At 36.9% G+C, this 12,932-nt stretch overlaps 1 protein-coding gene across 1 annotated transcript in view; it reads right to left on the bottom strand.

The window, feature by feature from the left end:
- Nucleotides 1-4,962, bottom strand: part of LOC121406993 (cytochrome c1, heme protein, mitochondrial-like) — a 43,620-nt gene extending 38,658 nt beyond the window's left edge. The window contains exon 1 of the mRNA XM_041597866.1: nucleotides 4,856-4,962. Within this exon, the coding sequence (XP_041453800.1) occupies nucleotides 4,856-4,921 (66 nt within the window). The 5' untranslated portion in view covers nucleotides 4,922-4,962. The remainder of the gene's footprint in view (nucleotides 1-4,855) is intronic.
- Nucleotides 4,963-12,932: the final 7,970 nt, after the last annotated feature.

The following is a 12,932-nucleotide window of genomic DNA, read 5'->3' as shown; positions in this document are numbered from 1 at the left end:
AAGGAAAGTACAAATCTCGGGGGTGAAAGTTTCAGGTTTTGGCTTCCTTCGTGTGGGTCAATGAGAAGGAAGACCTGGCTTCGTATGAGAGTAACCTTAATACGTTAGTAAATGATTTTTACTCTCTAGAAGCCACCTGGCTAGGCTTGCTGACTGACTGGGATTGGGAAACTGCATGAACATCGCTGAGGTAGTCTGTTAGCATGAGCTGCAGCTGCGGCCTGCCGGTGCCGGGCATGCCATTGCCTAACCCAGGCCCAGGGAGCGCCGGACCGCGGTCGGCGCCCAGGAGCTCACCGGACAAGGGTAGATTATGGTCAAAAATAATATCTAGCAAGATAAATTGGGATAACAGAAATTATGCACTTACCAGAGATGCCAAGTTCAAAGACCAGCTATGAGTGAGATTTTCTGTGAATCTGAGTGAGATCACAGATATTGTGTACAATGCATACATGTATGGGGATAGGCTGTGATAGTTGCGTGAGACAGAGATTTGAGGGGATGAACAAGAGTCCAAATGCTTGAGTCACACGCATAATACGTGAGACTTGGTAGCTCTGACTTACCATGATTATAATTTATATGGATGAAGGTTTAACGAGTGGTAGAATCCTGACATCGATGCACAGACTGGAACCTCAAAAAAACGAAAAGTTCTCTCCTATCCCAGTTTCGATCGGCCACTTTGTTATGATTCACAACAAAAACGTAAAGGGCCGATCGAGACTGAGGAGTGAACTTTTCGGTTTTTTGAGGTTTCAGTCTGTGCTTTGACATCAGGATTCTACCACTCATTAGACCTTCATCCATATAATCGTGGTAAGTGCATAAATTCTGTTTTAACAATTATCTTGCTAGATATTTTGACCATAATCTACCCTTGTCCCGTGAGTATGGGTAAATACACGGTGAGCTCCTGGGCGCCGATCCCGCGAAGCGGGCCGGCGCTCCCTGGGTTGGCCATTGGCATTGCCATGTCTTACCCAGGGAGCACCGGCCCGCTATGCGGGCCGGCGCCCAGGAGCTTACCGTGTATTTACCCATACTAACGGGACAAGGGTAGATTATGGTCAAAATATCTAGCAAGATAAATTGTGAAAAGAGAAATTATGCACTTACCACGATTATATGGATGAAGGTCTAAGGCCAAGTAAAAAAAGAAAGTGGTTGATCGTCCTCGCGCGCATCTATTTTGGCCGCCGCATGGAAATTTTTGATATTTACTATTTTCAAAAATTGTCTAAAAAAAAAAAAAATCAGGATGTTCCCTTTTTCCTTGCAGCATCAATTTTCTTGATATTTACTATTTTTATGGCTGCTGAATAGCGAAAAAATCACAAAATTGGCGAGCGATTTGCTCTCATGTGGTTTGGGATCTCTCTCACAACTTCAAAAACAATTGCAAAGTCCGATATTGCTGTAACTGCAAGAAAGAAAAAAATTCTGATTTGGTTTTCTATTGGAATTTTGAAGATACCATCATAAATTAATGAGAAAATAAAGTTTGCAAACTCGGGGAAGATCACAGATTTCTTCATTTTTAGTGCATTTTCGGGGAACCCGCTTCCTGAATCTGAACTAATCTGTCGCCTGCTTTGGAAATATGGCGCAGAAAATCAATTTTAATGACCTAAATTTGTATTTCAGCAGGTTTTTTGGCGAGTGATAGCACCTTTACTTCGATGTGTGTTACGGTGATTGACTGTGCTTGTTGTAACTCTAAATGCATGACTTGTGTGCTGGGATGATGTTATTGACTGCTTGCGCAACATGTGAATTTGTGAAATCAATTGAGTTTTGTGGGTTATTCTTTATGAAGATTGAAAATCATTAATGGGATTCCAAGAAGTGCCAATTTTATTCAAATTTGATAAACTTTATTCTTCCTTGAGCTATTCAATTTGATGGAAAATTGTAAAAATTAGTTAGTAAATATATCTAACACAGTTACAAACATTATGTGAACAATTAACAATTAATTCAATCATCATTTTACATTTGATATCAATTAAAAATGAATACAATTTGAACAGTATTAAACAACATGTTAATGAATATACAAGCAGCTGGAAAACTGCGATGCAAAACTATGCCCAGAGCTAAAAAAGAGATTGGCTCTGGAAAACTAAACATGGTTCCAACTTCCAATGGTAATAAAATGACCCCACCACCCATGCATTTTTTACCTTTACAATATATATACATTATTAGAATGATGTTTTAAATCATTCACTTGACATGAATGTTTTGTTTTACAATACAGTACGGTACCGGTATACATCAGTATAAATACATCGATAGATTTTTATTGCATAATACATTTTCCATAGATTTCCAATCAATTGTATGTATATATATTTATGCATATATATACATACATGTATATATAGTGAGTGATTGTATTACCGACCGGCCTTGTATTACCGAACGCGCGCATCATATGCGTCAGAAAATAATCAAATACGCTCAAACCTTTGCAACTTCCTTCCAAAGGGAACTTAAATAGAAAAATGATGAAAAATTATCAAAAACACAATTTCGAAGTCTTTATATCCTCAAAACAATAAAATATGGTCAAAATAGCTCATCAGTGACTTTGTTGTTTTCCCAACTTTTCCCATAGAAAACACACGTTCGGTAATACGATACCTTTTCAAGTGACCAAAATTTTTCACTTGCGAAGAGGGGTCCGATTGGAAGCTGATGTCGTAAAAATGAAAAACAATTTCGGCAAAATTTCTGCATATTTATATTTTGTAGGTATTTGTGTATTTATGGTGAAAGTTTGGTGAATTTTATTGGAATAATGTGTTTGATATGATCAAATTCATGAAGTGTTCGGTAATACGATCCACTACCATACACATTTCTACTCATTTATTACAGAGATGCCAAGTTCAAAGACCAGCTATGCGTGAGATTTTCTGTGAATCTGAGTGAGATCACAGACATTGTGTACTATGTATATAGGCTGTGATAGTTGCGTGAGACAGAGATTTGAGGGGATGAACAAGAGTCCAAAATTGAGTCTCACGCATAATGCATGAGACTTGGTAGCTCTGTTATTATCAATATTGAGCATCGATCACATATTTCGAGCTTGACATGGCCTGACAACCATTTGAATAAAAAATAGCCAAAAAAAAATAGTAAGGACCTCCCTCATATCTCATCACTGATGTCAAAAACGGGCCGAGAAAATGCCTCCTTGTTTTTAAAAATAATAGTATGATGGTGGGCCCCAAGTCTGCGCACCTAACAATTTGAGTTGAGATTTAACATGAATTTCTTCTTATTTCACAAAACCTTCCAGTTGATAATGTTCCTTACATCATAATGAGTTAGTGTGCCAAATATCTCATTAAAAAATTAAAGAAAAGAAAAGATTTTCTTGAAAAAACCTCGGGCAGTCATTTTCAGATTGAAAAAAAAATGGTACCCCATGTCTGCGCACTCATTCACTTTGCATACGATTCGGGGATTTTGATGAGAAAGGCTGCATTTTGAGGCCGTCACATGAAATGCCCTGAATTCATTATTTTTCCACCATTTTGAGTCAGACTTTTTTATGAATACCTGTCTATGTATTGCATGTGTAAAGTTCGTGCTCGTTGCGTATCTTCTTTTACTAGAATCGCGCAGATACGCGGGTGCGCAGACTTGGGAGACTGCGCAGACATGGGGGAACTGACCATAAGGTAGCAAATAGTATTAAGGACTGAGGACCTCCCTCATCACCGCTCTCAAAAAACCCGGACGACCAACTACTTAATTTTACTTGGCCTAACGAGTGGTAGAATTCTGACGTAGAACTAGAAGCACAGAAAAATCGAAAAGTTCTCTCCTTCTCCCCAATCTCGATCGGCCGTTTTTGTTATGAATCATTAAATGGCCGATCGAGACTAGGCCTAGCCTAGGGCAGAAGGCCGAAGGCGAAGGAGAGAACTTTTCGGTTTTTTGAGAAATTGAGGTTCCAACTTCCAGTCTGCAGTAGAGGTGCACGGCCAATATTGGAGACTGCCTCCAATGTGGGAGATTATCTCCAATATCAGAGACTTTTTTTTGTGAAGAATTTGGGTATCCAATTTCAGAGACAGTCTCCAGTTTTGGAGACCAATTTCCTTTGTTTACATTTGCGGCAAAAGGATTACCTTGGCGGCAAATAAAAATGTGATAAGCAGATTCCTCATGAAAAATTAACCCTTTTCACCGTCTACTTTAAAAATTCACCGTCTACTTTTGTTTTGATAAGGATTTTTGTTGTCAATCACACACAAAACAAATGGGCTTCTGACCTCAGTGAGACAAAATTTTGGGTGGAAAAAATCATGCTTTTGTTGGTGTTGTTTCTTTTGTCCTTTTGCAAAGCAAGTCTCCAATGTGGGAGATTGTCTCCCCTATTGGAGAGAGTCTCCCATATTGGCCGTGCGCCTCTACTGCCCTGGTCTGTGCTTCGATGTCAGAATTCTACCACTCCTTAGTCTAGACCTTCATCCATAATCGTGGTAAGTGTATAATTTCTCTTTTCACAATTTATCTAGCTAGATATTTTGACCATAATCTACCCTTGTCCCGTTTTTAGTAATACTAATAGTGTCACTATGGCCATGGGTAAATACACGGCCCGGTAAGCTCCTGGCCTGGCTGGGCGCCGGACCGCTTTGCGAATTGGATTCGTCAATTGTCATGAATTGCCTGGCCGCAGGCGCAGGTCCAGAAAGTTGAGAAACGAAGACGTAGAAAAGAGGTGACAAATTTTATCATAAGGCCAAAACATATATCGCAGTGCCACAAAAATGATTGAAAAAGTATAAAAATAGCAAAAAGACATTAGATTGTTGTAAATACCAACCTTATGACACAAAATACCAGAATTCACTCGCAAAAGTGCGGACGTCTTCCGAAATACGGCGGCCATGGTTCCTGTGAATTTTCGTAATTGACCCGAAGTTACCCGTACCCTAATTGCCTGTCTTCTTAGAAGTTCGACAAAAAATACAATGATTGTGAAAAACAAAGAAGAGATTAGAAAAAAAATATTTGTCATGTATATCGTTATTTTCATATATATTTGTCAATTTTTTTTGCCAACATTTGAAACACATCTTCAATTTTCAACTTTTTAATTTACTTGCATTGTGGGTATTGTGCAAAACCATTACGAAAGAGGAAAAAAATGGTTAGATAACTCCATGATGGCGCTATTGAAGTAATGGCTCAGAGTTAAGTTAGGGTGTCACGCGCAAAGAAACATGTATGTTAAAATGGCACTTTTAAAAAGTTCATAAAAAATAAACGTGAAATTATAACGGGTCGAATGGTTTACTACCATTGGATAGGTTTACATCTGACATTCCATATCTGACCAGAGAATGGTATCGAAGCCAGTTCATTTTAAAAATAAATTGCCATTTATGGAGAAAGCTATGACGGGATCAAATCTATCAACTGATCCAGTGTAGTCCAGGACATAGGCCCCAGAGAAACTTGACTAAGCATTGTTTTTCTTTATATATACAATATTTGTTTATGGTTTCTAGTCAATTCGAGGGTGCACGAATCCGAACGAGGCCACTCGTGTAACCTTGAGCATTTCCGCAAATTGACAAAATCCAACATGGCCGCCAAAATATGCAATTACCCATGAAAATCATAAATTTGCCCACACATTGACCATATAAAATGCAATGCATGGTAATGTGAGGCAGGAGAGAAATATTCCCTGAAAAAAATATTGTTGAAAATGAATATTTATTTTCTGGATATCAAAATGGCCGCCATAGGCCCCTGTAGGCTTTATCATGTATCATACAATTATAGGGAGAAATAATTTTCACAAAAATTAGCACTAAACTGTAATCGTATTATATGAACGTCCCCCGTAACTCTTTTTTTTGCTTGTCAACAAATTTATTTTGGTCGATTACATTTGATTTGATTTGACTTTATTTTACATATTTCACAAGTACAAACAAAATTTGAAAACAACGTCAGAAAACTCATGAGAATACACATCAGACAAGGCATAACAATGAATTCAAATTAAAGAGAATAGCGATTTGGAATTAAAGACAAATAAAAGGAGTGAAATATGAGGGAACCTGCATAAAAAAGCAAGGCTTGTTAAGTCTGCAGGATCCAGAAAAAAAATCGGTCTTAATGAGGAGAGGACAGGTAAGAAATTGATTATAACAAAGTAATGCCAAAATGTGACGATTGTGTAAGGAATACAAAAAAGTATTAAAATATATAAGTAAAAAAGAGTCCGCCACTCTATCACTATTATTAATTACTCATTACTCAGCCAGAGCGTATTAACAAAGTACATGAATATAAAAGTTTACAAAGGGAAATTATAAGAATTGATAAGCATCGCTTTTAATTTACGTTTGAATATATTAAGTGAGGTACTCTGTACCATATCATGGGGAAGATCGTTCCAAAACCTGGGCCCTTCAAATGCGATTGTTCTTTGAGCAAGGAGAGTGCGAGTACGCGGAAGGTGATAGGAGTCACTTAGCCGGGTGGGATATGTGTGGATTAGGTTGTTCCTTTGAAACATAGAAACAAATGTATCAGGCAATTCACCTCTTGAAAGCTGAAACATAAATATACCAACTTGAAATGCATATATATCAGAAATTTTGAGTACTTTATTTTGGAAAAATAATGGGTTTGTATGGGAATAAAAACCAACTTGATTAACCACTCTAACTGCTCGTTTTTGTATCGTGAATATTTTATCAATTAAGGTTGTATTGCAATTACCCCAGGCCAATATTCCATAATTCATATGGGATAGAACAAGTGTAGAATATAATGTTTTTAAAATGTGATCAGGAAAAAAATATTTTAGTTTATTCAAAATGCCAGTGTTACGAGAAGATAACTTACATATATAATCAATTTGACATTTCCATGATAATTCATGATCAATGTAAAGACCGAGAAATTTGGTGGAATTTACTTGTTGCAAATTAACATTGTTTATAATTACATGGTCCGGCAAAGAATTCAAAGAGTTACTGAAAAGCATAAAATTTGTTTTGTTTACATTGAGTGACAACTTATTTGCTTGAATCCATGTCTGAACAGACCGCAATTCCCTATTCAAAATGGTAAGTAGTAAATTAGGGTTACGGTGTGACAAAAAAAGGTTCGAGTCATCCGCGAAAAGAATGAATGATAGGTCATTTGATGAATTATTAAAATCATTAATATACAACAAGAAAAGCAGTGGGCCTAGGAGTGATCCTTGCGGTACACCGCAAGAAATAGTTTTCATTTGAGATTTATGGCCTTCTATTGAAACAAATTGTTTTCTGTTAGTTAGGTAACTCGTGAACCATTCCAAGGCCTTTCCACGCACACCATAATGTGATAACTTGTAAAGCAAAATATCATGATTGATCGTGTCAAAGGCCTTGGAAAGGTCCAGGAATACACCAACTGTGTGCAGAGAATTATCAATAGCATTTGCCACTTTGTGAATAAAAGAAAGTAAGGCGTGTACAGTGGAATGTTTTTTTCTAAAACCGAATTGGGAATCGCATAATATATGATTATCAGATAAGAAATTTATCAAACGAGAATATACTAATCTTTCAAGAATTTTAGACAGGGAAGTAAGGAGTGAAATTGGACGATAGTTGCTGACAATCCGTTTATCGCCTTTTTTAAACACTGGAACAACCTTGGCTACTTTCATATTTTGAGGAACCAGACCAGTTACCAAAGATTGGTTGAATATAAAAGTCAAGGGAGTTAAAATTTCATTAATGACACGTTTTATGACACAATTCGTAAGTTCGTCGCATCCAGGACTTTTTTTAGGTTTTAAATTATTTACAATATTTTTAATTTCAAATTCAGTGATCGGAGTAAGGAAAATGGTTTTAGGGTTGGGATTTTTTAGAAAGTATTGGAATTTTTTGTCAGGTTCAGGAATATTATGGCAAAGAGTCGCACCAATATCGACAAAATAGTTGTTAAACACGTCAGCCATATCTGCGGGATTTACAACCGTTACATTATTATTTATAATTTCTTTAGTGATAACATTGGGGTGATAACCTTTTTTTTTGCTTGTAAAATTTTCCAGCCCCTGGTCCACCCCGACCTTTGGAGACAGATTTCCGTCCTTGACTGCTACAAGCCCTCACTAAATGGGGACATCCCGATAGAAAATTATGATGAGGATGAATGTCATCGAGATAGTGTGGTACGGTATGTCACTGACACAACTCCCGTAGGACTAGCGTGCCAAAATTGATTTTTTGGGTTGTTTTGGCTTCAATAGGGTCCCCTTAGACCAAAAACGATGGGGCTCAAATTTTCAGACCCCTCCTTCCCTTTGTGGGGTGTCCAATTTAGCGCCATATTGGCCTATACAAAGCCCAATAGGATAATCCATTGTTTTCAACCTTATTTCTCACTTTTCTTCGCCAATTATATTTTTAAGTTGTCTGAGGTGTATGAAAATGAATATTTGATGATGTTGTGATGTCATTTTTAATAAACTTTTACCATACGGAGGCGGACTTTACGAAAATGCCCCAAAATTGTAAAATATTGCCCCCAAAATATCATTTTCCCTTTTTGGCACTAAAATTAGGACAGAAGGATTACAAAATGAAATGAATCTGTGTTATACAATCCAACAACAGAGGAATATATCACATGTAATGTATATCATTATTTTTGGTCAACTGATGTAAAAACCATCCCCATTTCAGGATTTTATGCAGTGAAAACCTTACTACAACACTAGAGGGCGCCATAGCTTATGATAAGCACTTCCCTAAAAAAATCAAATTCTAGGCACTAATTTTATCAATAAATTTGAAAGCTGACACATTTCAAGAGCAATTATTTCCAATGCTGATTCATAGTATGGGCATCTAATTTATTTTTATTCTACCCCCCCCCGGGGGGGGGGCAAAATGGCTAAAATATAAAAAAATCCAGGATTCTTTTTTTTTGTTACTTAAGTGACCTTAATTTTGACCTTGGGCTAAAAATAAAAAAATCCAGGATTCTTTTTTTTTGTTACTTAAGTGACCTTAATTTGTTGTCTATTCAAAGATTTTTAAGGGTGAAGAAGTATATCGGGAAAAGTTACAAGGACCCAGAAATCCAAGATGGCTTCCAAATAGAGTTTAAAATGGCTGTTGATACTTTAAATGGACATAGCACATTTTATATACCTGAGATAGATTTAATCGGTGTCTAGACCATGGTTTCAACGATCAAAATTGGGACAAGAATACCGTTTCCTTTTTTTCATTTATTTAACTTTTGGGGACCATCTTGGACTCAACATACCGGGACAGTCGGTGGTCCGGTATGTTAAAAAAAATCCAAGATGGCTTCCAAAAAAGGTTTGTTCAATATCCGGGAATATGGATGTGTGTGACTACCATGGAAAAGTAAGTCTATTAATACATTAGAATAAGTTACAAGGAAAGTCGTTGGTCGAGTATGTTAAACAATAGAGTACAAAATAGCCACTGTTATTTACAAGACTTGACATGTAATATCCATCAAGAATATGGTTTGATGTCTAAACCATGATTTTTAAAGTCAGAAAATTAGTTACAACCGTTCGAGTGTTGTGGCCAAGTGGATTGGTCTTTTGACTTTGAAAGGGTCGTGGGTTCGAATCCCAGCCATGGCATAGTTTCATTCTGCAAGAAATTTATCAAAATTGTGCTGCACTCTACCCAGGTGAGGTAAATGGGTACCCGGTAGGAAAAAATTCCCTGAATGCGCGAAGAAATTCCTTGAATGCTAGAGCGCCTGGGCAGCCCATCTAAGACAGTGGTAATAATAATGGCAAGGCCCGCTGGGAGAACAGTTTTTAGAACTGAAGTCGCTTCCCTAGGTAAATATACCTATATTATTAATATTATCATATAACAAGGGCAGTCATTGGTCTACAGGGCGGATCCAGCTTTCGCCTATAGGGGAGGGGGCCGAAAAAAATATTTTCATCAACATTTATCTCGATTGGCCGCTATAATCTGTTTTTGTTTTGGGGGTTTTTCAGGGGGTGTCCTAACTAAGGACTGAAGTTTTAAGTATATGTTAGTTTTTATTGCTATAAACAATATAAGGTATCTCATATGATCTTAATACATAATGCGAGCGCGAAGCGAGAGCTAAAAATCTTTGATAATTTATGTCCTTGGAACTGAAGATTCAGAGCAGTTTTTATAATCACGAAAAAAGATAAGTATCCAACTAAACAATGCGAGCGCGAAGCGCGAGCCGAAATTTCATCATAGTAACGTGAAAAGGGACTCAATTAGAACTGTTTTTAGTGACTAATGAAAAAGATACAAGTATCACCAATTAAATAATGAGAGTGCGAAGCTCGAGCTCAAAATTTTAGATATTCCGACCTGAAAATGGATAGTCTAAGAGCGTTTTATTTAGATAAGGAACAAGCTGTGTGTCTCAAACAATTAAATGCGAGCGCCAAGCATGAGCTTAATTTTTTGATATACTGACATGATAAAGGAGCCTTTTGACAAACTTTGATAAGAATTTCTAAAGAGGATAGGTATCTCACAAATCAAACAATGCGAGCGCGCAGCGCGAGCTGAAAATTTTGATATACATTAACAATTTGTGTAAATCAAACAAAATAATGAAAGCTTGATGTGATGTGTGAGCTAAAACATTGTGTGAAAATTGATATCAGAACTGGATATATTAAGTGTCATTTAACTCACTTGAATGGGATTCATTACACAGGCAATGCGAGCGCGAAGCGCGAGAGAAAATTTTTATATAAAGTCTATTTTCCAATTCTTCCCCTCACCTTTTTCTTGTTTCCTTTCGGGGTCGGGCCTGTCTTTACGAGGCTATAAATTACACATCATGGGTATAATACCTCTTTCTCCCTTTTCTTTCTGTTTTTCGTAGTTTCTATCAAGGCAAAGAGTACACTTTTTTCTGCAGGTTGTCAAAAAATAGGGGGGGGGGGCGGGGCCGACTCGGCCCCCTCCTGGATCCGCGCCTTGTCTATGTCGGAAAATCCAAGATGGCGTGATGATATCTGAGTCTAAAGTGAATGCTGTTACTTAAAAATGGACATAGTTCATTTAAAATTCACCAAGGACATATGATTTTGGTGTCCACTCAATGGTTTCATGATTATAATGATACTTTCGACTAGTTACAAAGATATGCACATGTCCATTTTGCCTAAAAATCCAAGAAAGTTTTCAAAATGGCATCTAAAATGATTCCTAAAACTCATTAGTAGGCCTAATGGTCATAGTTTATACAATATCAATATGTGAGGAATAATTTGGATGTCTACATGGTGGTATAAAGGGTCAGATAATACATTCAACAAATAACAAGGATATTTAGTTTTCCATTTTGTCTAAAATCCATGGTAGATTTAAAAAAAATCATCAAATGGGTGCTATTACAAACTCATGAATCAATATGATAACTTATCCCATACATTTAAGTGTAGGCACCAAAATATTTCTCACAGGTTGGTATTGTTTGAACAATGTCTCCACTTTTAAGTTAACAATAGTCATTTTGGAACCCATTATTTAAAGCCAACTTGGATTTTAAGGCAAAATGGATAACTGCATAGTCATTGTAGCCAGTCCTTAATAAGTATTTTTAATTTCAACTCTTGAAATACTAGTGTAGACACCAAAATAATATCCCCAGGTGTATGTTTAATGTTCTATATCCACTTTTAAGTAATAGCAGTCATTTAAGCAATCTTGGATTTTTGATAAACTTGACATCAGACTGTTCTTTCAACTTGAAACAATACTTGATCCTTTAAACTCTAGTGTAGACACCAAAATCAAATCCACAATGTGCATTTCTAATGAACTATGTCTACTTTTAAGAACCACAGTCAATTTAGACCCTGCATTTTGGAGGCCATATCGCATTTTTTTGACATACGAGACCACTGACAGCCCTTATTATCCAAATGTCTTATTTGAACCTTGAAACCATTGGTTTAGACACCAAACTGGGGGCCGTTTCATAAAGCTGTTCGTAAGTAAGAGTGACTTTAAGAACGACTGGTTATCCTTTCTTACGCGGTAAACCATCGCCTATGGTGTATACCATTTACCAAAAGAAAGGATCACCAGTCGTTCTTAAAGTCGTTCTTATCTTACGAACAGCTTTATGAAACACCCACCTGGTATCTCCCAGGCCGATATGAAATGAACTATGTCCGCTTTAAGTATCAACAGCCATTTTAAGATCATTTTTTTGAATTCATCTTTGATTTTTGGGCATACCTATGGAAGCTTAAAAGTGCCACCGAGATGTTGAGATAATTATCTCGGGAAGTCGACATCTTGATAGCAAAAGATAAGATGACGAGATCCCAGATCTCATCATGTTGACATCTTGTAGAAGAGATGATGAGATGACAAGATCCCAGATCTCATCATGTCAACATCTTTTGGAAGAGATGATGAGATGACAAAATCCCGGATCTCATCATGTTGACATCTTTTAGAAGAGATGTTGAGATGACAAGATCCCGGATCTCATCATGTCAACATCTTTTAGAAGAGATGATGAGATGACAAGATCCTGGATCTCATCATGTCAACATCTTTTAGAAGAGATGATGAGATGACAAGATCCTGGATCTCATCATGTCAACATCTTTAAGAAGAGATGATGAGATGACAAGATCCCGGATCTCATCATGTTGACATCTTGTAGAAGAGATGATGAGATGACAAGATCCTGGATCTCATCATGTCAACATCTTTAAGAAGAGATGATGAGATGACAAGATTCCGGATCTCGTCATGTCGACATCTTTTAGAAGAAATGGTCAGATGACAAGATCTTCGATCCATGATCATGTCATCTAATCATCTCTTCTACAAGATGTCAACATGATGAGATCCAGGATCTTG

Source organism: Lytechinus variegatus, chromosome 2 (assembly GCF_018143015.1).
Source record: "Lytechinus variegatus isolate NC3 chromosome 2, Lvar_3.0, whole genome shotgun sequence".
In the NCBI taxonomy this organism is placed as follows: Eukaryota; Metazoa; Echinodermata; class Echinoidea; order Temnopleuroida; family Toxopneustidae; genus Lytechinus; species Lytechinus variegatus.
Note: the sequence above shows the minus strand (reverse complement) of the source record. Positions and strands in the feature narration are given on the sequence as shown.